The sequence below is a fragment of the Oncorhynchus gorbuscha genome, linkage group LG25 (genome assembly GCF_021184085.1).
Source record: "Oncorhynchus gorbuscha isolate QuinsamMale2020 ecotype Even-year linkage group LG25, OgorEven_v1.0, whole genome shotgun sequence".
Classification (NCBI taxonomy): domain Eukaryota; kingdom Metazoa; phylum Chordata; class Actinopteri; order Salmoniformes; family Salmonidae; genus Oncorhynchus; species Oncorhynchus gorbuscha.
Genome location: NC_060197.1, coordinates 34,342,300 through 34,368,744, shown reverse-complemented (window position 1 = coordinate 34,368,744; position 26,445 = coordinate 34,342,300). Strand labels below are relative to the sequence as shown.

General features: G+C 42.9%; 2 protein-coding genes and 1 long non-coding RNA gene across 4 annotated transcripts in view; 2 read left to right on the top strand and 1 right to left on the bottom strand.

Moving 5' to 3' along the window:
• Positions 1-2,154: 2,154 nt before the first annotated feature.
• LOC124013863 (proline-rich protein HaeIII subfamily 1-like) lies at positions 2,155-3,306 on the top strand. The gene has a single exon (XM_046328417.1). It carries the CDS (start codon positions 2,155-2,157, stop codon positions 3,304-3,306), a length of 1,152 nt encoding a protein of 383 aa, XP_046184373.1.
• A 901-nt stretch (positions 3,307-4,207) lies between these two features.
• On the bottom strand, positions 4,208-26,310 carry LOC124014005. 2 transcript variants are annotated; one of them, XR_006834948.1, is made up of 3 exons: positions 26,201-26,310; positions 4,973-5,083; positions 4,208-4,644 (listed from the first exon to the last, which is right to left on the bottom strand). It is a non-coding gene; the product is annotated as an uncharacterized LOC124014005 (long non-coding RNA). The 2 variants fall into 2 exon arrangements; XR_006834947.1 differs by lacking the exon at positions 26,201-26,310 and adding an exon at positions 9,090-9,270.
• LOC124014004 (adhesion G protein-coupled receptor A3-like) overlaps positions 10,979-26,445 on the top strand; it is a 61,587-nt gene continuing 46,120 nt past the window's right edge. The window contains exon 1 of the mRNA XM_046328633.1: positions 10,979-12,162. Within this exon, the coding sequence (XP_046184589.1) occupies positions 11,939-12,162 (224 nt within the window). The 5' untranslated portion in view covers positions 10,979-11,938. The remainder of the gene's footprint in view (positions 12,163-26,445) is intronic.

The following is a 26,445-nucleotide window of genomic DNA, read 5'->3' as shown; positions in this document are numbered from 1 at the left end:
TTTGGTTCCACATAGTGGCAGTGTAAGACAACAAAAATATCCTTCAACGTTCACTCGTATCCAAGTAGTGAAAGGAACATATTTTAATGCTTTAAAAACAAAACAACAAATAAATCCACTTATGTAGTCGAAAATAACAAGTAAATATGATTTAATTTGTATAATTTCAGGGTTAAGAAAACATAACATTTTATACCACCTTCTTACGATACTAACACCATACAACCGAGGCTGTTCCATTGTCAATGCCCACTCAAACTTAAGTGAGCAATTTCATTAATTTATCAGATAAAAGTTGCCCCCCCCCCTAAGTTTCCCGTCAAAATATTTAGGTGCATGACGTGCCATTCAGTGGTGTTTTGCAATGGCTTGCCCATAGAAAGACCAGCCTCAGCTATGCAATTTCTACAGTCCATTGTACACAGTCCATACATTAAATGAAGCCAGAATTAACCACACTATGTACATAGAGTCAACACGTGACTTGAGGGAGGATTTTCACCTTGTTCTCTGGGTAGTTTCTCACAGTAGGGAGTTTGTACAGCTGTCGGGGCAGCTGGGGCACGTACACAAATACCACCCTGGTTTTCTGGTGGCAGGATGACATCTGTTGTTCAGCATGGCTGTTGAAATGAGTTTCATCCACACTGACAGGCTCATAATACAGTCAATCTATTTGGATGTGTTTAATACCTTTTATTGAATGACATTGATGGCTTTGAATTCAAGCGAATGGAAAGATGAGATGGTAAAACAGGGACCCAACCAAAGCTACAGGTCAGGCTTGCCGTACAGTACACACTATTGTTCACAGAGGAACATTTGTATGAAGTCGGGTTCAGAAGGACACACAAAGGATGTTCCAGTCAGGACCACGAGGGTATGAAGTAAATATTTACATTCCTTACTTTTAGCACAGAAAACGGGTGGAGAGAGAAAAACGGACAAAGCAACATTCAAATCAAACAAAGATGGTAAAAGGAGCATATATGCTACAGATGAATGAGTAAAGACATAAAAACGTTGTTAGGAGCGTACATTATGTCAACAGAACCATCTGAGACTAAGAGCAGGGGTGTATAGATGACGCCGATTCTGTTGAAAAACGCTTTGCCACAGAAACCGTTTACTGCGAACGGAAAAAGTGTCGCAACGAAAATGAGAGTTTCCATTGGTCCAGCCCTGTTTTGTTCCGTTTGGTTCTTACATGGTAAACCGTTTACATTGCAAGACATAATGAATAAACCCCAGGTTGACTGTCATTTTTGGCATTACAAAGGGACACTGACGATCGATACATGTCACATCTCAAGTCTCTTTGAGACTATCTTTCCTTGCATCATCTGAAAGGACTGCAAGGAGCAAACCCACCAATAGACAGAGGACTGTTTTGGGTACCTTTTGTACTGTCAAGTTCCTTTCAGAACAGTCATTCTCCATTGAGATGCAGCCATAGCATCTGTCCATTCAGTAGTCCTGTCCCTGAGTCTTTATGCTGTAGCAATGCAGTCCTGTCTCTAAGTCTATAGAGCACAACACTGTAGTCCTGTCTCTGAGTCTATAGACCACAGCACTGTAGTCCTGTCTCTGAGTCTATAGACCACAGCACTGTAGTCCTGTCTCTGAGTCTATAGACCACAGCACTGTAGTCCTGTCTCTGAGTCTATAGACCACAGCACTGTAGTCCTGTCTCTGAGTCTATAGACCACAGCACTGTAGTCCCGTCTCTGAGTCTATAGACCACAGCACTGCAGTCCTGTCTCTAAGTCTATAGACCACAGCACTGTATACCTGTCTCTGAGTCTATAGACCACAGCACTGTAGTCCTGTTCTGAGTCTATAGACCACAGCACTGTAGTCCTGTTCTGAGTCTATAGACCACAGCACTGTATACCTGTCTCTGAGTCTACAGACCACAGCACTGTAGTCCTGTCTCTGAGTCTACAGACCACAGCACTGTAGTCCTGTCTCTGAGTCTACAGACAACAGCACTGTAGTCCTGTCTCTAAGTCTATAGACCACAGCACTGTATACCTGTCTCTGAGTCTATAGACCACAGCACTGTAGTCCTGTCTCTGAGTCTTTACCTCAGCCCCCTATCGGCGGATCCTTTACCTCAGCCCCCTATGGGCTGATCCTTTACCTCAGCCCCCTATGGGTGGATCCTTTACCTCTGCCCCCTATGGGCGGATCCTTTACCTCTGCCCCCTATGGGTGGATCCTTTACCTCAGCCCCCTATGGGTGGATCCTTTACCTCAGCCCCCTATGGGCGGATCCTTTATCTCAGCCCCCTATGGGCTGATCCTTTACCTCAGCCCCCTATGGGCGGATCCTTTACCTCAGCCCCCTATGGGCGGATCCTTTACCTCAGCCCCCTATGGGCGGATCCTTTACCTCTGCCCCTATGGGCGGATCCTTTACCTCAGCCCCTATGGGTGGATCCTTTACCTCAGCCCCCTATGGGCGGATCCTTTACCTCAGCCCCTATGGGCGGATCCTTTACCTCAGCCCCCTATGGGCGGATCCTTTACCTCAGCCCCCTATGGGCGGATCCTTTACCTCAGCCCCCTATGGGCGGATCCTTTACCTCAGCCCCCTATGGGCGTATCCTTTACCTCAGCCCCCTATGGGCGGATCCTTTACCGCAGCCCCCTATGGGTGGATCCTTTACCTCTGCCCCCTATGGGCGGATCATTTACCTCAGCCCCCTACGGGCGGATCCTTTACCTCTGCCCCCTATGGGCGGATCCTTTACCTCAGCCTCCTACGGGTGGATCCTTTACCTCAGCCTCCTATGGGTGGATCCTTTACCTCAGCCTCCTATGGGCGGATCCTTTACCTCTGCCCCCTATGGGCGGATCCTTTACCTCAGCCCCCTATGGGTGGATCCTTTACCTCAGCCCCCTATGGGCGGATCCTTTACCTCAGCCCCCTATGGGCGGATCCTTTACCTCAGCCCCCTATGGGCGGATCCTTTACCTCAGCCCCCTATGGGCGGATCCTTTACCTCAGCCCCTATGGGCGGATCCTTTACCTCAGCCCCCTATGGGCGTATCCTTTACCTCAGCCCCCTATGGGCGGATCCTTTACCGCAGCCCCCTATGGGTGGATCCTTTACCTCTGCCCCCTATGGGCGGATCCTTTACCTCTGCCCCCTATGGGCGGATCCTTTACCTCAGCCTCCTATGGGTGGATCCTTTACCTCAGCCTCCTATGGGTGGATCCTTTACCTCAGCCTCCTATGGGTGGATCCTTTACCGCAGCCCCCTATGGACGGATCGTTTATATTTTACGATAAGAACTAATCTGACGATGCCTTTTACCATTGAAGCTGAGGACCGTTTCCCTTGTATATTGACAGTAAGGTATGTACACAGACTTTTCCCCTGCCACTGTATAGCACAGTGAACAAACCTTGAGCAGAAGTGCACAATTTGCTTACATTTGGTTGGTAAATGTTTTTCCATTCAAATCTTTGTCCTCGTCCTGCACATTTGAATGTGCGTAAATCTCTTCCCTCATAATGTACTGACTTCCCAGTGACCCCTGCGCATAATCTCTGATTCACTGTTTGTAAATACAAATCTGCATTAGACTATGTGATCATTCATACCTGGGTATGGGCTCCTGTCTGGCGCCACTCCCTACCCAGGCCCAGTAGGATTTACTCTTAGTGTTACATCAAGCGCTCACTCAACTCTAACCCTCCACCGGGCACAATGAGTGGCATTGTGTATTTTTTTTCACCATGAGGGCTGTATAGGATCTAAAAAAAAACTCATCTGAGCCATATAGGGGCCTTGCGGGTTGAGATATAAGATTACACACACACATTCAAACACACATACAAAGACACAGACACACACACAAAGATGCCGACACACACATATACGAGCATGCGCACGCAGGCACAAAGACACAGAAACACACACACACACTCCTCTGTAGACTTGTGCCCCCGACCAACCCTGCATTGGCAACAACAGCTAGGCCTGGATGGCTTATAGCTGGCTCCATTACTCTGTGTAGGGAATTCTCCATCCTCCTCTACCCTCCAAAAACCCTTTGTACAGATTGACTGGGAATTGGGCAGGATATAATACAAATTTGCATTCACTTGAATAAACGTAACACTCTTTGGCCGGGTCCTTGCAGTTCTATGCCAAAGTCAGGGAAGAAATCAGACAAAATCAATTTCTTGCGGAGGGAGCCGAATGAGCTTCGCACTCTTTTACAAAACATTTTCAGGGTTGACAGAGAAAAGTGGTGAGAAGGAACGTCTTAAAGGCTTCACAACTATAATGTGTTTCAGATGGGCTTCAAATCAAAATGGCAAATCAAAATGGCCCAAGCTTGGTTGTAGTTGATCAGAACAGAACATTGAGCAAAAAATGTCTTTTATTGGCTGATTTGGATGATTTTCTCTGTGCCCATTGGCTGTTTAGTTATTTGTCCTGGTCTAAGATCTGTACTTGGAGATGATCCCGGAGTACCCTCTTCCAGAGTGGTACGCGGTCCACGGTCACTCTGGTCAAGAAAAGTCCATGTGGAACAGGACAAAGCGAAACTGTCGGCCCATTCAAAGTTATCCAGGAAGGACCCGGTGAATTAAACTAGCACGTCAACAACATCCTCTCTGAGATCTAGAACAAAGGGACAAACAGCAAGTTAATAACAGATGGCGCTATACTTATTAAATACGTGACAATGCACATTAAGGGCTAATCTGAAAAGACTTTCTTTGCACGTTACAAAAGAACAAGATCCCGTTGTATTGTGATAGCCATAGTCTCTCTCTCTCTCTCTCTCAACCTGTCTCTGTTGAAGTGAAATAGCCTACATACCTAAGACAACGGAACAGGATCATCAAATTGGCTTTCAGAAGAAAGTAACATCCTAAAATGATAGATTCTCCATAATATGCAGTACCTCTATTGTGGCCTGCTGTGGTCATTACCTCTGGCTACTAACCTGGATGATGTCCTGGTAAAACCCACAGTGCTGGATGTCTTCCATGTCCACTGGCCCCACCTGGGAGAAGCCATTTTCTGTGATGTAGACCGCAGGGTTATTGAATGTGTCCTGTGAAAAGTGGTAGCTATTATTGTCCAACAACGCCTGAGTTCACAAATGACAGTCAAACAACACTGTGTGTGTGTGTGTGTGTGTGTGTGTGTGTGTGTGTGTGTGTGTGTGTGTGTGTGTGTGTGTGTGTGTGTGTGTGTGTGTGTGTGTGTGTGTGTGTGTGTGTGTGTGTGTGTGTGTGTGTGTGTGTGTGTGTGTGTGTGTGTGTGTGTGTGTGTGTGTGTGTGGGTGTGTGCGAGTGTGCCCGTTGCACTGTTACAGGACTCCACTCATGCTAATGGAAAGTGACAACCAGCAACAAAAGGAAATGGCTCATTCTCAAATAGTGTTCACCTGAAGCAATCAATGTGACACAATTCGATGTGACAACTGTAATGGATGTTCAATCTGTTGACTGTGCAAAAAAATAAACAATAGCAAGCAACTCTATTAATGTTAATTGCTTTCTCCTCACTCAAGGTTTGGCTCAATTTGATTGGCTCAAGGCAGGTGATTCAAGTCATGAATTTAATAACTCTCATGGAAAAACCCAGGAAATGATCGATTCTCAAACTTCAATTTATCTTTTGAATTGACTGCTTTTAAATGGAGCTGAAGTGGATTTGTGGAAGCTGTGAAGTGGACATTTTGAAAAGTATTTTCAAAGTACTGGAACAGGGCCATTGTCCTCTTTACCCCTAATGTACTTCAGCAGTTTCTTAAGTTAAGGTCGTTAGGAACCACAGCCAGCCATGACACCCCACAAATCAAATCAAATGTATTTATATAGCCCTTCGTACATCAGCTGATATCTCAAAGTGCTGAACAGAAACCCAGCCTAAAACCCCAAACAGCAAGCAATGCAGGTGTAGAAGCACGGTGGCTAGGAAAAACTCCCTAGAAAGGCCAAAGCCTAGAGAGGAACCAGGCTATGAGGCATGGCCAGTCCACTTCTGGTTGTGCCGGCTGGAGATTATAACAGAACATGGCCAAGATGTTCAAATGTTCATAAATGACCAGCATGGTCAAATAATAATAATCACAGTAGTTGTCGAGGGTGCAGCAAGTCAGCACCTCAGAAGTAAATGTCAGTTGGCTTTTCATAGCCGATCATTAAGATTATCTCTACCACACCTGCTGTCTCTAGAGAGTTGAAAACAGCAGGTCTGGGACAGGTAGCACGTCCGGTAAACAGGTCAGGATTCCATAGCCGCAGGGCAGAACAGTTGAAACTGGAGCAGCAGCACGGCCAGGTGGACTGGGGACAGCAAGTAGTCATCATGCCAAGACGGGTCCAACTACCCCCTCTGCCTCTTGGTCACTATTCAATCCCAAAACTTCATAGGCTCCACCCTACAAGACGTCTAGTAGTTCAACGCAAAGGTGTCAGCAATAACAAAAATAATAGGCTCGTCCTTGGAGAACCTGGACAGTCTGGATCCTTCGTAACCCAGTCCTTTGCATTTGACCTCAAAAGTAGACCGTGTCACTTCTTGGTAGTCCCCGGTCACAAACACGGGCCAGGCGAACCAGCCTAAGGAAAAGGCGTGGTAGCGTTCAGAAGCAGCTGTGTCATCAGTGCTGATGTCAGAGCTCTGGCTCTTGTTACGACTTCCGAAGTCGGTCCTTCTCCTTGTTCGGGCGGCATTCGGCGGTCGACGTCACCGGCTTTCTAGCCACCACCGATCCACTTTTCATTTTCCATTTGTTCTGTCTTTGTCTTATCACACCTGGCTTCACTCAATCAATTACTTGTTTATTATTTAACCCTCTGTTCCACACGTTGTATTTGTGAGTGATTGTTTATTGTATTTTCGGTCCGTCATTGTGTGCTTGTGATGTTACTTTGTACATTTGTCATTTTGAGTAAAAGTACGTTGATTACTTATAATTGCTGTCCTGCGCCTGACTCTCTACACCAGCTACACACAGGACCCTTGCAGCTCTGCGTTTTACATCGCTGTATGACCGACAGCGGTTCTGAACTTGAGCACAGTGCGTGACAAGAAGTTGCCCTCATCCATCCCGGTAATTGGGCAACTTTGCATATGTTTTGTTGTCCGAGTTAGGGAAATGCTGTAAATGAAGATGACTCGTTGAGGATTGTAATAAATAAGCCTACAACGTTGATGTCATACAAGCAAAAGCCAAACACCTGTGAGTCCAAATGTGCACCCCAGATCATAATTCATGTAATATACAGTGTCAACGTTTACAGTCACTATGTTTGATGTACAGTTACAAGATGACATGTCCCGAGTGGCGCAGCGGTCTAAAGCACTGCATCTTAGTGCTAGAGACGTCACTACAGACCTGGTTCGAGTCCAAGCTGTATCTCAACTGGTTGTGATTGGGAGTCCCATAATACGGCGCACAATTGGCCCAGTGTCGTCTGGGTTAGGGTTTGGCCGGGGTAGGCCGTCATTGTAAATAAGAATGTATTCTTAACTGACTTGCCTAGTTAAATAAATCAAATAAAAATATATAAAATACCTTGGGATGTTCGGAACAGAATGAGCCTGTTTGTTTACTGTGGAGAAAATTAGCCGCAGCACACACACCTGAATGCACTCATGACTCCTTTCTATGCGCACCTAATGTGTTTGTTACTTGAACTCTGTGAAGCATTTATTTGGACTGCAATTTCTGAGGCTGGTAACTCTAATGGACTTATCCTCTGCAGCAGAGTAAACTCTGGGTCTTCCTTTCCTGTGGCGGTCCTCATCAGAGCCAGTTTAATCATAGCTGCACTTGAAGAAACTTTCAAAGTTCTTGAAATGTTCCAGATTGACTGAACTTCACATCTTAAAGTAATGATAGACTGTTGTTTCTCTTTGCTTATTTGAGCTGTTGTTGGTCTTTTACCAAATGGAGCTGTCTTCTGTTTACCACCTCTACCTTGTCACAACACAACTGATTGGCTGAAACGCATTAAGAAAGAAATTCTACAAATTAACCTTTAACAAGGCACACCTGTTAGTTTAAATGCATTCCAGGTGACTACCTCATGAAGCTGGTTGAGAGAATGCCACAAGTGTGCAAATCTGTCATCAAGGCAAAGGGTTGCTACTTTGAAAAATCTCAAATCTAATATCTATTTGGATTTGTTTAACACTTTTGTGGTTACTACATGATTCCATCTGTGTTATTTCATAGTTTTGATGTCTTCACTATTATTCTACATGTATAAAATTGTAAAAATGAAGAAAAAGCCTTGAATGAGTAGGTGTGTCCAAATTTTAGATTTTCTTGACTGGTACACAAGGAGCACGTTTCTCTTGTTTTGTCAGTCACTGACAGTGTCAGCTAAAAAATGTACCGACCGGCACTTGTCAAGGGGTCCTGACACTCCATTGATTTTGTTAGGCACTCTCACGCAGATATCATTAACATGGCATAAGTCATGGCAAAATGTGTAGAATTGCAGAAAATGAGCTTTAAACGTGCAAAAATGTCTCTCCACCCCATGACTTAATCGGTAGAATTGCAGGAAATGAACTTTAAAATTAATACATTTTCTCTCCCTGCCCGATGGCTAAATTTGTAGAACGGCAGAAAACTTTAGTTAAAACTGCAAAAATAATTATCTAGCCCATGGCAAAATGAGTAGAATTGTATGAAATGTGTTATGAAATTGCAAAATTCTCTCCGCCCCACGGCAAAATGTGTAAAACTGCAGAAAGCATGCTTAAAACGGCTCTATTTTCCCTAGTCCTAATGGTCAAATGTGTAGAATTGCAGTAAATTAATTTTAAAACATACATGTTCGCCTGCTTGGTGGGGAGGCTCCCCAAACAAATCTAGTTTAGGGCCCCCAAAAGCTAAATCCGGCCCTGCTGTAGCCTATAGGTTGTCAGCAGTTGTGTAGGCTACTTCTTGCACTTGGCCAGAGAATCTCATCTCGGGGACGCGCATTAGCTTTCCTAAATCCAATTACTGAACCTAGCTATCTACAAACGCTTGAAGAAATTATCACGTGGACTGTTTGACTACCGCCAGCGCCAGACAAACTATTGTTACATACCCTCGATTTGATAAGGGAATGTTGCCGCGCCCCATGCAAAGTTCGGGAACATGGTTTCAGCATCGTTCTATGCAAACAATTCCATTCAGGGCTGTTGGTTCTATTTGCCTAAATGTAAAAAAAAGAGTCAATTATCTTGTCAAATATTGAATAGTCAAGCAAGTAAGAACTGGTGCGTAGACTCGGAGCTCTTCACTCGTGCTTGTTCACGATCGATGAGGTGAGCGAGCGCTGGACAAATTATATTTGTAGGCTACAATTAACATGTAGCCGAGTAAAGAAAAGGATAGTGGTTAGATGAGGCTAATGTAGGCATGTGTATTTGTGAACCTGCACATTGCTCATTAATCACTTGTTACCTGTCCTGCACCCTGGCTGAATTCGATTTAAAAAAATATATTTTCATAAATGCATGAAGTTGTATTTTACTTCACAAATGTGCTCATATGAGTTAATTGATTAAAAAAATAACCCCAGAGAATGAAATGACATCTTGAATCTTTGGCATGTGACTCGTCCTGAGCGCTTAATTGGGAGGTTACAATCTACTAATCAAATGACCAGTCAATGCTAGCCATTACAGACATTCATTGGACTATAGTGATAATTATCATAGTTTATGTGTAATATAATAGAGATCAATCCTGCATCTGGAGAAATATCTTTAATTTAGTCATTTTAAATGAGTCATATAACATTATTTCATGGATTTGGTGTATTATGTAACCTTATTTTGGTCTCTTTTCAGTCAATATTGAAGGCCACCCAAGATACACCGCCCCTCTAAATAACTTTCATTGTGTCATCCTAAAGTATTCCTTGTTTTTCTCTCCATGAAGAAGGAAAACCTATTACTACAATGACCGTGGTCCGTATGTTTGGACACAGCCTTCTTTTAGTGGACGTCAAAGCCCTGTGCGATCCTGAAATGAAGGCTAATGGAAGTTAAAGCTGTGCAGCCTCTGGGTATGACGTTTCCTGAGATGACTGAGAGGTTCCGCTGCTTGTCTGTCAGCCACTCTTCTAAGGCCAAGCTGCTCAATTGACCTGAATATAGACAGACGGACGGACAGCGTCTGGCAACCCAACTCTACTAAAATGTATTTATCTAGTGTCTATGGGCCCTTACATGTCAATAGTGTTATACAAGGGTATTGTAGTACTGCATATTTGAATTATTTTATGGTCTCTTCCTGTCTGACTGACTCTGGCTTTTCATGGCGATTGCCCATTACAAAGCTAGCCTGAACTTGTCTGAGAAGTGAAAAGAGGGCTTTGTGTGAAGGCACCTAGAAAGAGAGGAGATACAATGCTGGGTGCAGTAAAAGAGAGAAGGGGTGCATTGCCAAGGGTTACTTTAATCACATTTTAAAATGAAATCATTGTTTAATTTTCTTGGTCACCTTGTTATCAAAGTAGACATGTGTAGCTAGGTAGATATGTGTGGTTCTGCTATTATTGCACTAGTAACAACAATGTAGTATAGTTATATTGTTACATACCGTTTCAAAAATGCTGTTACAATGTTGTTACTGTATTTATTGCAGTATTACTAGTATAGTATGTGTTACCAAATACATGTTATCCAAGTCATCGGTCAATAAATCGGGTCGACAACAGTATGTAAATACTAACTGGGCTACATTTCCAAATCAACAAGTTTGCTCAGTCTCAGGAACGCTCAAAAGTTCATTGACCAATACTGGACAATATTTTCTATGAAATTGAAGAACATTTCCGACCTATCAACTGCATCAAGAGCGGTTGTTTGCTGTATGACTGCTGATGTACGTGCATCAATATGCTTTTACTGGACAGTATCGTCTTATTTATTTTGTATTTAAAGGTAGATCCAACTGCTCAGGGAAAATCGGAGAAAGAGGCGGTCTATGTGGAGTGACGTCAGTGGGTGGAATTGCAACATGGAGCCAAGGGCAGGACTGTGGGAGAAGAGTTCTCAATGGAAAGAAAGCCAATGAATACTTTCAGATAGAGACGTGGACGCTCCAATTGAAAGTCAAGGACAGCAATTCTGGATATTTACTCAAACTTGGAAGGAACCCACTTTAACTCATATTTAAACACAAGATTACTGACTAACTCGGAGTGGGCTTATGTTTCTTGCTTTCGTTTTTTTAGGAGATGTCCCATGATTTCATTTTGCACCAACAGCTGGAGTCGATGGGCGCCACTAAAGTGAAAAGTTGCTTACAGCTGTTTTAGTTAGTTGTAATGCTATTTAAGTGTTCCAGTCTACGGCTCTCGGGGTGAGTTCTCTTAAGGAGAAAGTTTTTAAAGCTAAGGCGTGATCAAATTTCCTGAAATTAGAGTGTGTTATCTTGGGATGACTGCAGCTGTCTCTTGGTGGAGTAGGCAAATTCTCAATTAGATCCGCGCTATTGGCAACAAAGAACATATTTTCTCTATCGCGGAAGTTTCGTTGTGTAACCCTGAAAAATCGTTACAATTACAAGTGAACAGTTTTTTTCTTTTTCGGGAAGGCTGCAAAGACCTTATGACGAAATGGAATTGTGAATCGTGTCGTTTGGCAAACAAAGGATGTACAGACCCTCTCACGGATTGATTGACGCTGAACACATACATCGAAACCTTTGCAAGAAATGGAGGAGGGAATCCAAATCCACATTATAGTGGACAAGATGTTTGCAACATGACTAAAACTGTCCGGGTATTCTGAGGGACGTTTTGGCTCACCCTTATTTCCAGAAAGAACCAGGCCATTTTATACTACACACACAATTCCCAGCCTCCTGCGCTACTTGATATGAATATATTATTTTATTTGCCAATGCCACAGTAGCCTAATTATCTTGGAATATATTTTGAAAATGAGGGTATGTGTGGTTGCTTTTTTGCAATTGTTATTTGTTTTGCTACTCGGAGGCGATGGCTCTGCGGTATCATCTGACTGTAAATCATATGATGAACGTTCAAAGAGCGCAGGGAAAAGCACACCGTCAGTGGCCACGGCGGATAGGAAAGTGGTCTGCAGCAATATGGAACTCCATCAGGTGTTACCCCCGGACTCCTTCCCCAACAGAACAGTCACGTTGTAAGTATAGATCAATAGGTCTGTCTGGCATCAACAAAATAATGACGATGCTGTCCCCTTGTTTGGAACAGCTTGGGGATACAGAAAGAACCATGCGGCCAAATATTTGCCTTGTTTATTATCTGCAATTTATCCTGTCTGTCGGCCTGTGGTTTGAGAAACTTATTCAACTTTCAGCCTAACACGATATGTATTTGTATTTTGACATGACTATTGATAAGTGATGGTCTGACTGAGGTCATGCATAATTCTTCCAATAGGCTATAGCCAACTATATATGTTTTTGGTTCTAGTCTGATCTTGTTGGGGTTAATCACTCAAATCGGCTGATGATTTCAACTGCTGACATACAAATACTGTCCATTACAGCTCAAATATAGTTACCATGTCCATAATAAAGGACTTGTGTCAAAGATGCTGAGGTCACTATTTGTGGCTGTATTGCCTCTTCCACATCCGTCCCTTGTCAGCTGCATACAATAATATTATCCTTTACTTATAAATCGTATGTAACATGTCATTGGCTATAATCTAGTCCCGTATGATGGAAATGTCTTATACCAAAATACCAAATAGTTTCACTTGAGAAACACCACCAAACATCACAGGCAGATGCAAAATTGAGCAACTAATATCTCCTCTGCAAAAGCGTCAACATTAATGACAGATTTCTTAAGTTATCTTAGAGTAATTCTGACTATTTTGAGGAAATGGAAAAAATGGCTATGCTGTCTTAAAATGGACAAACGGCACCATTGACGCTTTCAAGCGAAGGTCTTTTACGGAAGTATGCTAGCACTTCAGCCAAACTTTATCATGCTGACACCTTAAGCCAGGGGCATACTGGGACAATTTGTTTTCCTCGAGGCCCCATTAGCTAGATAATAATAATTTTGTGCCCCCCCAAAAAAAAAAAAAGTGTTAGACAGACCCACTAGGATGAAATTGGACCAGTCCATCTGGCATTTGCCCGTAATGCCAGATGGCCAGTTCGCCCCTGGACCAAGCAAAAACATGCAGTGAGAGTTATTGGTGAACACATCTAGTGTGTGGTTGGCAACAGTTTTGTATCTCATTTCATTGCCACAACATATGTGATACATGTAGTTGTTTGTGCAATGCAACCACACTGCATACCATTAAACCACCGCAACCTATTTCACATGTTGTCGCCCAGATGGAGACAAGACTGAAGCAGTGTTTTTGAGTGTACACAAGCCAAGAACATCCGTTCCTTACACCAGTACTCTACCATTGCCTTGCATTAGCCTATAAGATGGAAACAGCACAAACTTTGCATCCGTACTGTTCTTCATTCTTCAAGTAAATGTGTTTTTGTTACATTTTTGAGATTGAGATATTATCACCTCCGTCATGGTATGTGATGTCATGGTATGTGATATTTCTGTATGCGTTAAAAGTAGGCTGAACTGCTTGGAGGGCCATCATTTTGTTCGGCCCGACAGTGATTGGTTGGGAAGGGAAACATATTGCTCATGTCTTGAGCGTTGAACCAAGCTCCATGATTCAAGGTATGAAAGATGGCCACCACAGAACAAGAGAGATAATGAAGTTCTCAGGCATTCCTATGGGTTTCCCACTAAACTTCCCATGTGTCTCTCAATGTTTTTGTCAACAGATTTCAGGAATAATGATGGGTAGGTCTTCAGGGTGTCAAGATCTCTGTCAAATAGACTCGCTGCAACTCTGTCCAAATTAGTGACCATGAAACTGTGCTCTTCTTTTAACCGCTACATTTGGGGGGGGGGGTTTATTTACGGCCTGTAAAATGGCCAGGCCTCTCCTGAAGATGTGGTGGTCTATGGGCTGGTTTACAACCTCAGTGTCCTGCCGATGGGTTGACAGTGGTCTGGACTAGTGAAATTGTTATATATCAGGATTAGAGGTCGATCGATGGCCGATTAATTAGGGACAGTTTCAAGTTTTCATAACAATCGGAAATCAGCCTTTTTGGATGCTGATCATGGCCGATAACATTGCAGTCCATGAGGAGGCTGCGTGGCAGGCTTGACCACCTGTTGCGCGAGTGCTGCGTCAAAAGGACCTTGTGGTTGCAATGAGCCAAGGTATGTTGCTCGCTAGCATTAAACCTATTTTAGAAAAAACAATCAATCTTCACATAATGACTAGTTAACTACACATGGTTGATGATATTACTAGGTTAACTAGCTTGTCCTGCGTTGCATACAATCAATGCGGTGCCTGTTAATTTATCATCGAATCACAGCCTACTTCAACTTTGCCAAACGGGTGACGATTTAACACAGTCGCATTCGTGAAAAAAGCTAATTTGTTGCACAAATGTACCTAACCATAAACATCAATGCCTTTCTTAAAATCAATACACAGAAGTATATTTTTTTTACACCTGCATATTTAGTTAAAATAAATGCATGTTAGCAGGCAATATTAACTAGGGAAATTGTCACTTCTCTTGCGTTCAGTGCAAGCAGAGTCAGGATATATGCAACAGTTTGGGTCGCTTGGCTTGTTGCGGACTGTGTTTCTTCCTAACAAAGACCATCATTAATTTGCCAGAATTTTACATAATTATGACATAACATTGAAGGTTGCGCACTGTAACAGCAATATTTAGACTTAGGGTTGCCACCCGTTTAACTAAATATGGAATGGTTCTGTATTTCACTGAAAGAATAAATGTTTTGTTTTCGAAATGATACTTTCCGGATTTTACCATATTAATGTGTTTATTATAATTAAGTCTGCGATTTGATATTTGATAGAACAGTCAGACTGAGCGGTGGTAGGCAGCAGCAGGCATGAAAGCATTCATTCAGACAGCACTTTACTGCGTTTGCGAGCAGTTCTTAGCACTGCTTGAAGCACAGCGCTGTTTATGACTTCAAGCCTATCAACTCCCGAGATTAGGCTGGCAATACTAAAGTGCCTATAAGAACATCCAACAGTCAAAGGTCTATGAAATACAAATGGAATTGAGAGTAATAGTCGACGTGTCACAATTCCTAAAATAACGACAGCCTAAAACTTCTTAAATGGGAATATTGAGGAACTGCAAATATTGAACCACCAGCTTTCATATGTTCTCATGTTCTGGAACATGAGCTTTTTTACATGGCACATATTGCACTTTTACTTTCTTCTGCAACACTATTTTTGCATTATTTAAACCAAATTTAACATGTTTCATTATTTATTTGAGACTAAATAGATTTTATTTATGTATTATGTATTATAAGTTAAAATAATAGGGTTCATTCATGATTGTTGTAATTGACATTATTACAAATATATATAAAAATCCTCAGCAATCTACACACAATACCCCATAAGGACAAAGCGAAAACAGGTTTATTGAAATGTTTGCAAAATCATTCAAATTTAAAACAGATACCTTATTTACATAAGTATTCAGACCCTTTGCTATGAGACTGAAATTAATCTCAGGTGAATCCTGTTTCTATGGATCATCCTTGATATGTTTCTACAACTTGATTGGAGTCCACCTGTCGTAAATTCAATTGGTTAGACATGATTGGAAAGGCACACACCTGTCTCTATAAGGTCCCACAGATGACAGAGGAATTATCTGTAGAGCTCCAAAACAGGATTGTGTCGAGGCACAGAATTGTTTTTGCAGCATTGAAGGTCCCCAAGAACACCATGGCCTCAATCATTCTTAAATGGAAGAAGTTTGGAACCAGCAAGACTCTTCCTAGAGCTGGCCACGTGGCAAAACTGAGCAATCTGGGAAGAAGGGCCTTGGTCAGGGAGGTGACCAAGAATCCAGTGGTCACTCTGGCAGAGCTCTAGAATTCCTTTTGTGGAGATGGGAGAATCTTCCAGAAGGACAACCATCTCTGCAGCACTCCATCAATCAGGCCTTTATGGTACAGTGGACAGACGGCAGCCACTCCTCAGTAAAAGGCACATGACAGCCCGCTTGGAGTTTGCCAAAAGGCACCTAAAGACTCTCAAACCATGAGAAACATGATTCTCTGGTCTGGTGAAACCAAGCTGTGCAGCAACGCTCCTCATCCAACCTGACAGAGCTTGAGAGGATCTGCAGAGAAGGATGGGAGAAACTACCAAAATACAGGTGTGCCAAACTTTTAGCATCATACCAAAGAAGATTTGAGGTTTTGATCACTTCCAAAGGTGCTGAGTAAAGGGTCTGAATAATTATGTAAATGTGATATTTTCGTTTATATTTTTAATACATTTGCAAAAAATGTCTAAACTGTTTTTCTTTGTCATTATGGGGTATTGTGTGTAGATTGAGTAAAGAAAACAATTGAATCAATTTTAGAATAAGGCTGTAACATAACAAAATGTGTAAAAAGTCAAGGGGTCTGAATACTTTCTGAATGCACTGTAGAATCGTGAGAATCACAATATATATTGTATCAGCACTTGAGTGTTTTGATAATATTGTATCATGAGTTTCCTGGCAATTCCTAGCCTTAGTCTGGACACAGTGGGACTGGACTGGCCCGATCACAGTCAGGGTCCCTGCTGCTCTGCCCGACCTTCCCTGACCCTGAAAATCAATCACTTCCCCTACCTGGACACTGTCGGTTCCAGACCTTTTTGCTCTGTGAGAGCAACAAATTCATTCTGCCCTCCTGGCCCTAAACGCTAAAGTTGGGAGTAGAGAAAGTGCCACAAGCAAAGTTGATATTGTAGGGAATCCAACCTCAACCTAAAACATGTGGATAGTATTCTGTTTATTGATCAATTGACTGCCAATAAGAGAGTTCTTTAACTTCTCGTTGAGCACACCCCAGAAAATAATTGTTTTTTTTTTGTGGCCTTTTCAACTTTTCCCCAGTGAATTTACTATGTCAAGATGTCCTATGACAGACAAACCATTGTGGGTAAGTATATTTTTCTGTCAGTTTTAGTGTTAGATCACCACCATTATCTCAGGGCAATCTTTTTTTTTAAATCTAGAGTTACCTCTGACTTGTGAAGATAATGGACGTTTCTGGACAGAGTTCACACAATCTTATCTAGCCTTAACTCCTAAACCACAGGTCTGGGGTCTGACAAACCAGGATAGCATGTTCTAAATGTGTTCATTTGGGGCATCGTTTCCATGGGGTCCCTTTCCAGACTTGTTATTTGGGACATTTTAAATAGTCTATTGACACGCCTGCTTCTCTGCAAATTAAAGACCTGGTCCGATGCAGTAATTCAACTTGTGTAATTAGAGCCCATTAAATCATAATCGACCTTCCCTCTCTTTGACCCACACACTTCCCGTTTCCTGTCTGGAGTGAAACTGAGCACTTCTCTGAATGAAACAAAGAAACGAGTTGGCCATTTTTCTTGAATCATCAACAAAAATATTCCAGACATTTTGGTCGGTGTAACTAATCCCTCCAGTTTTGGAACAATGTTAGTTGGCCATCGTTTGAAATTCAAATCGTTGGAAGGCTTTGATTGGCTTAAGTCAAGCTCCTTTGTGCTTCTAGGGGAAGTATTTGGCGACCCTGTTGTGGAATGCATCCAGTTCTCCAGCGTGGTTCTCTCCGGGTTCAGGCTGCTGAATGCATGTCTGTGAAGAAAGGATGAGTGCAGCATTCCCAGCATTTGCACTCCCAACTGATACTGCATGCCAAAGTAATCCAAGAGGAAATGACAAACGTGTTGACACAACCAGCTCTTGTCAGAAAAGACTTGTGCAACATCAACCCTGGTGCGTTGATAACCTTTGCACCCTTTCATCCGCATAGTGGGCTAATTTCAGGTGTGTCGCGTGAAGAAGTATATATGCGCAACTGCATGTGTGTGAGGCTCAACCTGTTCATGTTTCACCCTATATTAGCACAGCCTCTGTTGAACCATATTCTTGGTGTACAGCAACAGTAGAGCTCATATTTCTTCGAGAGACTTGTTGAGTGTCATTTGGATCCTTCCCAGCAGGCACCTGGGCTTGACTATGTGGCCCAGCACACACCCTAGAGTCCACCTCCACCAAGGAGTGTGGGATTGATGTCAGGAAGAGACAGGGATTTCCTCGTACTGCACGTAAGGCAGTGTAATTTGACGACACAGTCAAGAGCACTAATTGCACGGTTCGTGGCAGGGAATCATGGGGGACGGCCCGGTATGCATCCGGTTTCCTGAAGACTGCAGTGATGCCATTGGACCATGTTTTTGGAACGGAGTAGCTTACTCAGAATAGTTAGACTTGATGTAAAATACATTTATATTAGAATGTAAAACATATGACAAAGACAAGTGTTGTGACAATACCAGTATCATAAAAACATTTTTTTTGTCAAAAATGAAAACATGAATGAGACCCAACACTTTGGTCCTTTAAATACCTGCCGTATGTAAATATTGTATCATGGGAGATAAATAAATGTGACTCTGGATGACAACATGTTTGTTTCCCACATTAGGGCTGTTTTCCTAAAGAAGTTAAATCCACTTTATTCTCCTTGTCACAATACCAATGAGTATCACCATACTGGTATCGTCCCAGCCCTAGCAAAGACAAGTACTTTATAGGCCTACAGATGCACACAACGCATTCTCTTACCTTCTATATTTGATATTGTCTTTTCAATTTGAGTGAGCTGAATTTAAAATTGCCGTGGAATCTGAAGGTAGAATCCATTCTGTTGTTGGTTTCATTTGTTTTGCTGCTCCTACATGAAAAGGGGAAGTTGGCAGGCCGGCGGCCTTTTGAAGTGCTCGTGGAACTAGTACCCGGGAGGACACTGTCATGCATGTCCGGTGGCTAGAATGGTGTTGTTTCGCTTTCCAGGCAAAGCATTTGGGTTAAAGCAACGCTCCCCGTGTTTTCCTTTGCTGTCGCGTGATGTTTGGAGAAGATAACGAAATCCCAAAGGTCATTCACTGACTGGCGATTGAGTGTTCACAGCCAGGCAGCTCACGGTCTCTCATTACGCACTCAGACCTGTTGAGCATTTGGTTTGCCAGACCATACTTGGGTCTCAAGTTGATTTTCAAGGCTAGGCTATACATTTTGTCTTATGTATGTGCATCTGAATTTCCGTATAAGGACATGGGCCTTCCTGTTTGTCTATCTGGAAGGCCCCAGTTCTTGGTTTCTATTCATTTGGCTGTCAGCCCAGTATTTGGATGTTGGCACCGTGTATACCATGCACCTGAAGGAGTTGTAAGATGACCGTTTTCTATACGTTCTTATACCGTGGCTTACTGGAATTGAAAGGGGATATTTTCAGGCTTATAACTATGGGAGAGTGACACAGCATAGTCGGTGCTTGAATGACAAGTGTCCTTTTCAGCTCTGCCCTAACAAAAGTTCATTCTTTCAAAGACGAGGCCTTTGTCTTCCAAATGGGAGACAGTATTCAGGCCTTAATTTTGCTGAAGACTCTTCCAGGTCATAACTTAATTGAGCAATAATCAATCGCAAATTTCCAAATAGTATCCTTATGGTCTCCAACGCTACATTTGACCCTTATGTCTGTATCAGTTACTTTTGATGAATGTTCATAGTTTTCCCGTTCACTAAGCTCACATTGATATCCCTTTCAGAAAGACGTTTTGTCCTCCGACTTTATCGTACCGCCAACTTTACCATACCGCCAACTTTTTTTCAGCTTTTTCCTTATATCAGAAAGGTATTGCCAGTATCAAAGCCAAAAATGATAATTGGGTAAACTTCTGCTTACGGCTTAGTATGATACGTAGCCGTAATGCTGAGGCGGCAGTGGCACGCACTACTCTTTAATGGTTGCTAAGCAGCTCCAGTTAACCATCCTCCTGCCATTTTCTAAACTTTGCGAGGCATGTTGTTTCCTTAACCACAACTGGTTGGATCCATATCACTGAATGATGGAAATATTGGAATAAAGTAGACTAATGCAATTGAAGGCATGCATCAAATTGTTGCTTACTGAAACTCCCAGATTCATCCAATCGTTGTCATTAATTCTAAGCAATAGCCTACCCGTGTGTGGCCAATGCCACCGCGCTGCGTTGAGACAAGCGGGTACATGTCTTGATAAAGCAATCAATGTCAGCTTTTTGTTTTCACTGAATGTTAGCTTAGTTGAGGCGAGTGCTACTCATGATCACCTTGTCTAGTTGACTCATTTATTAGAACCTTTTGCCAGCATGTTATGTAGTTTAAGTTTAACAAGTAGATTATTATTTAACATTTTCTGCTCTTCACTCGCAGTGACGTAGTAGCGTAGGCCTACTGTCCTACAGTGGCTTAGTAGCGTAGGCCTACTGTCCTACAGTGGCTTAGTAGCGTAGGGCCTACTGTCCTACAGTGGCTTAGTAGCGTAGGACCTACTGTCCTACAGTGGCTTAGTAGCGTAGGCCTACTGTCCTACAGTGGCTTAGTAGCGTAGGCCTACTGTCCTACAGTGGCTTAGTAGCGTAGGCCTACTGTCCTACAGTGGCTTAGTAGCGTAGGCCTACTCCCAACCAAAAGCCTGTGGCTTCACTGACTTGTCTCAGTCAATGTGACTGTTTCACTGAATCCCCATCTGTATAGGCTATTTAGTTAATTGGTTTCTGTTTGGGCAAATAAGTGGAGGTGGTATAGCTCATCTATCACTGATCAGAAACATTTACCATGCAATAATGTAGCCCGAATCAAGTGTGGGCTTCTTATTTTGCTCGATTGCAGGCCTCTTTTTTTCCTTCGATTGCTTCTAGGCAACTCAAAAGGCCAGCAGAGGTTGTGATATATGAACACGAGACTTGCATGTTTTTGAAAATAGGATTGCTATTATTTTCTGTAGATCTCATGATGAAGATGCTCTCAATGTAAGACCCTACACCTGCTCACTCACAAAGTGGAGTCAGGGTAGGAAAGAGATGACATGTGGATTTTTGACAGTGTATTATTCAATGGATTTATTAAAATGGACGCCCACCCACATCTGCTCACTACTACTACCACTCAATGCCGGCATGTACACTGGAGGTGTAACAAGGCATACGCAGGTAAGAATGTGGTACAAATGTGCCTGTTTGAAAGGGGGTCATTGCCTGAAAATATATCTATATTTTTTTTTATGCAGTCAAACTTCTTACCCCTATGTTTCTAAAGGGTTAATGTCTCAAGTGTTGAGAGAGCACCAGTCGACTTTGATTGCCTACTGCCTTTGAGGGGGTCGTATAGTGGTTGGCTTTTTTTCCTCAATCCCTGGTTAACTTTGTGCTAATAACCTGAGGCTGGTGCAATTCAAAGGCTGGATTTTCTCATGCAAAATTAGTGCAAACTTAGCCTCAAGACTGTGAGGCTCCTTCTGGGAAAGAATAACTGTAATATAGATGGTGTTTTTGTCTTTGAATTATTTGCTTCACTCCAAGAGCGTGCAAAGAACAGAATTATCACAATGGATTTGGTGAAATGTTAGTTAACAATGGAGATGGTTGGGTTTGACGGCAAAGTTTGTTTGATTATAGGCTACAATTCATGTGATTTTTTCAGTCCCTGGTACATTAGTGCATATTACATGAGATTTGTCTGGATCCCACTGCTCTTTTGTTCCTGGCTCATGCTCAAGGCGGTTTTATCTTTGCGTCAAGATAAGGGTGGTTCCCCTCCTCTGCCCCTGAGCCCTGAGGAATTTACCAGTGCAGACGCTCAGGAAGCTAGTAGTCAAATGTGAGATGGAGACAACCTACAGGTGGTGCTGATTTCAGATGCTAAGTACGCTTCTAGTGTGACGATCCGAATGCAGACGCTCCGAATGCAGACGTGTAGACGCTCCGAATGCAGACGCTCCGAATGCAGACGTGCAGACGCTCCGAATGCAGACGTGCAGACGCTCCGAATGCAGACGTGCAGACGCTCCGAATGCAGACGTGCAGACGCTCCGAATGCAGATGCAGACGTTCCGAATGCAGACGTGCAGACGCTCCGAATGCAGACGTGCAGACGCTCCGAAGACGTGCAGACGCTCACGTGCAGACGCTCCGAATGACGTGCAGACGTGCAGACGTGCAGACGCTCCGAATGCAGACGTGCAGACGCTCCGAATGCAGACGCTGCAGACGTGCGCTCCGAATGCAGACGTGCAGACGCTCCGAATGCAGACGTGCAGACGCTCCGAATGCAGATGCAGACGCTCCGAATGCAGACGCTGAATGCAGACGCAGACGCTCCGAATGCAGGCGTGCAGGCCTCGAATGCAGACGTGCAGACGCTCCGAATGCAGACGTGCAGGACGCTCCGAATGCAGACGTGCAGGACGCTCCGAATGCAGACGTGCAGGACGCTCCGAATGCAGACGTGCAGGACGCTCCGAATGCAGACGTGCAGGACGCTCCGAATGCAGACGTGCAGGACGCTCCGAATGCAGACGTGCAGGACGCTCCGAATGCAGACGTGCAGACGCTCCGAATGCAGACGCTCCCAGAGGCAAACGTAAACTGAGAAGCAGACACTTGCCTCTAGGCACTTGCCCTCTGCAGATCGAACACATTGAATTGGTCAAAGGTGTCTAGACTGCCAAAAGATTGTCCACCTTTTCTGGATATGGTTCTTCAGTGCTTGATTTATCTACCTATTGAGAATCAGTACATGGTGTTGTAGCTGGCTACATTCACTTTTGAAATTTGTATTTTTATTTATTTATTTAACCTCTATTTTTAACTAGGCATGTCCGGCTCAGTCAGGCTGAAGTGGCTCAGTCTATAGGCCTCCTTCTTTGCCATGATTCACATCTATTCTACTGCTTTACATCTATTCTTTACAACATATATTCTACAGCTTTTACAACATCTATTCTTTACAACAAAAATTCTTTGTTGTAGGCTCCTAATATCTATCTACAATGCAGAACCCTTATCCCAATGACTATGTGAATGGTATGAGTGTTCAGACGGCAGAACTATAAACACGCATTGTTCAGAGGTCGTAGTTTATGGTAAACTATATATACAGGTTTCTTTTGCAGTCGTGCAAGCTAAGCAGTTCCCCTCGCACTGAGGTCACACACCAGTCAGGATGAGGAGGGGGGGGGGGTGGAATGGAGGAAGGAGGGACACGAGGGAGAGGAGGAGGAGAGAGGGAGGGAGGAAGAGAGAGGGGGAAGGGAGAACAGAGCTCATGACTCTCAGGAGAAGCCTCTTACACAGATTTATTTTGACAGTTGGAGAGTCACAAGGTTGGAAGTGCATATTTATCCAGCCGGACTTGAATAATTCCTAAGAGTGTGTGTGTTTTGTAATATAGCTGTTATGTCTTTTAATTCTGAATACAATTATGTGGTTTTCTACGGAAGTAGCAGGGATATTTGTGGATAAACAAATCTGCAATTGGCGCTGCATGTGTCTACACGTCACTCAGGTCATGAGAGAGAAAATATATTGAACTTGTCATGAACATATCAAATCCAATGTTATTGGTCACGTACACATTTAGCAGATGTTATTGGTCACGTACACATTTAGCAGATGTTATTGGTCACGTACACATTTAGCAGATGTTATTGGTCACGTACACATTTAGCAGATGTTATTGGTCACGTACACATTTAGCAGATGTTATTGGTCACGTACACATTTAGCAGATGTTATTGGTCACGTACACATTTAGCAGATGTTATTGGTCACGTACACATTTAGCAGATGTTATTGGTCACGTACACATTTAGCAGATGTTATTGGTCACGTACACATTTAGCAGATGTTATTGCGGGTGAAGCGAAATGCTTGTGGCTGTATGTAATAAACACAAACGTTCTGGGAAAATAATGTAAGAAACAACACACACACACAAAAACATACTGCAGAGTTGCTGAGGAGCTAGAAGCAGTGCTACCATGTCTGTTGGTGCCATCTTCCTGGCAGCAGAGCCACCCCCCCCAAAAAAAACACAAAAAAATATAGATAAACATAATTCATTCAATGCATTAATTGCTTTCATCTTTGTGCTCATTATCATCTATAAAAAAGCCATTGATGTACTTTACTTAGCATTCACACTGGAATTGAAATCATCCCTCCCTGAACCTTACAATAAAACATCATAGGCCATATAAATCTGGTCAGACCAGTTATTCCTCAATGATTTTCTCGACCCAAGATCTTTGTGTGAATCCCCTGTGGCTCTGCCTAAATCATCAGTATGTGTCGAGAGCAGTGATAGACTTTGCAGTCTCGTTCCTCACCAAGCCCCAGCATCTGGAGTTTCAGCACGCGGAGAAGAATGCACGGGCCAGTCGTGAAACACAGGAATGGTTGTGTTTCCTCTCTGAGGGGTTGGGAGCAGGGAAGAGAAAATATCGATAGTCTTCACCAGCCAACCTTGTAATAAAGCTAGTCCTCAACACCCGTAATGACTCCAATCTGGCCGGGGGTTGTCGGTAGTGGTTGTGTGGGACCCACCACATCCCCTCCCGAAAGTCAAAAATTAGGATGAACACAAGCCAGTTGGGTCTTCCCACAGGAGTAAACATCACTATTCAATTACTAAGCCTTGAACACTTATTTTAATGTAATATAATACATAAATAAAATCAATTTAGCCTCAAATAAATAATGAAACATGTTCAATTTGGTTTAAATAATGCAAAAACAAAGTGTTGGAGAAGTAAAAGTGCAATATGTGCTATGTAAGAAAGCTAACGTTTCAGTTCCTTGCTCAGAACATGAGAACATATGAAAGCTGGTGGTTCCTTTTAACATGAGTCTTCAATATTCCCAGGTAAGAAGTTTTAGGTTGTAGTTATTATAGGAGTTATAGGACTATTTCTCTCTATATGATTTGTATTTCATATACCTTTGACTATTGGATGTTCTTATAGGCACTCTAGTATTGCCAGTGTAACAGTATAGCTTCCATCCCTTTCCTCGCTCCTACATGGGCTCGAACCAGGAACACATCGACAACAGCCACCCTCGACGCAGCGTTACCCATCCCTCCACAAAAGCCGCGGCACTCGCTCTGAGACTACTCCAAGTCTCAGAGTGAGTGACATTTGAAACGCTATTAGTGCGCATCCCGCTAACGAGCTAGCCATTGCGAAGAGCTGCTGGCAAAACTCACGAAAGTGCTCTTTGAGTGAATGTTTACGAGCCTGCTGGTGCCTACCATCACTCAGTCAGACTGCTTTATCAAATCATAGACTTAATTATAACATAATAACACACAGAAATATGGGCCTTAGGCCATTAATATGGTCGAATCCGGAAACTATCATCTCGAAAACAACGTTATCGGCTCTAATTAATCGGCCATTCCGATTAATCATCGACCTCTACTTCAAATGTATGCTCTTCTGACACAGGACATTTTCTCTGCAGATGTTTGATACTTTTTGCTGAAGCCCCCAATAAATACAAAATAACTAAAGCTTTGGTCATGTGATTGCACTAGTCTTGACATTTGAAACTCGAATTTCAAACGACATGTTTTCTGCGAGGCCTCTCCCGTTTTCCACCGTTGAATGAAGAGACCGTTGGTGCATTTGTAAATTGAGGCACAATCTGATCTGAATAGATCGTTTGAATGATGGAGGTGTTATCAAATTGTGGACTGCTTTTTGAGTGGAGCTCCGTTGCCTGACACAATGTTGATAACCTCATAGCATCTTCTGAGGGCTTTTCTCAATTTCATAAGGGGTCAAAAAGTACAATACTTGCTATTTTATCTGATTGAATAGATTCTTGAGGTAATTCATTAAGGATGTGATGCATCTTACTATCTAGTGATCCGATTTATCTCAGTCAAATAAAGCATACTTTCATTGAGTCATTTTTTGCCCTGACCTGGACTAGTCTGATCCTAGATTCAGCAATACCAGTGACTTGTGGATCTAGCCCCTATGAAACGATAATACCTGGTTGCCAACGACTCTATCATTATTGAAGTTTGAGACCAAACACCTGAACTGCCGGTGTCTACGATCAAGCCTATAACGTTACATCAAATGACTTCATGTAGCACTCTGGAAACAATCTCAAAGTGAGTCACAGCATTTTTGGATCCAATTATTATACCTTTAAACATCAAAGCGGAAGCGGGTTGACGGAAAGTATGCACCAGACGTTATCGCATATCTCCTACCTGGATGAATTGTACACTGTAGAGACACATGCTACCAATTTAGCATCATGGAAGTACACGGTGGGCAGAAGAAAGTTGTTTTCCCCTCTTCTTGGCACTAGAGAACATTCCGTGAACGGAGGGTTGAGAGACAATGAGATTACTAGAGCTTAGCTTTCTTTCAGTGTTGATGGAATTCAACATGTCCATGCTAGGCTCCTCCTTGTTGGGTAATGAGCTAGTTGTAGTATGTGAAATGTGGTTTC

What these genes read in the sequence shown, in the direction of transcription:
- LOC124013863 (XM_046328417.1), top strand. Translation starts at nt 2,155, where the DNA reads ATGGGTGGATCCTTTACCTCTGCCCCCTATGGGCGGATCCTTTACCTC.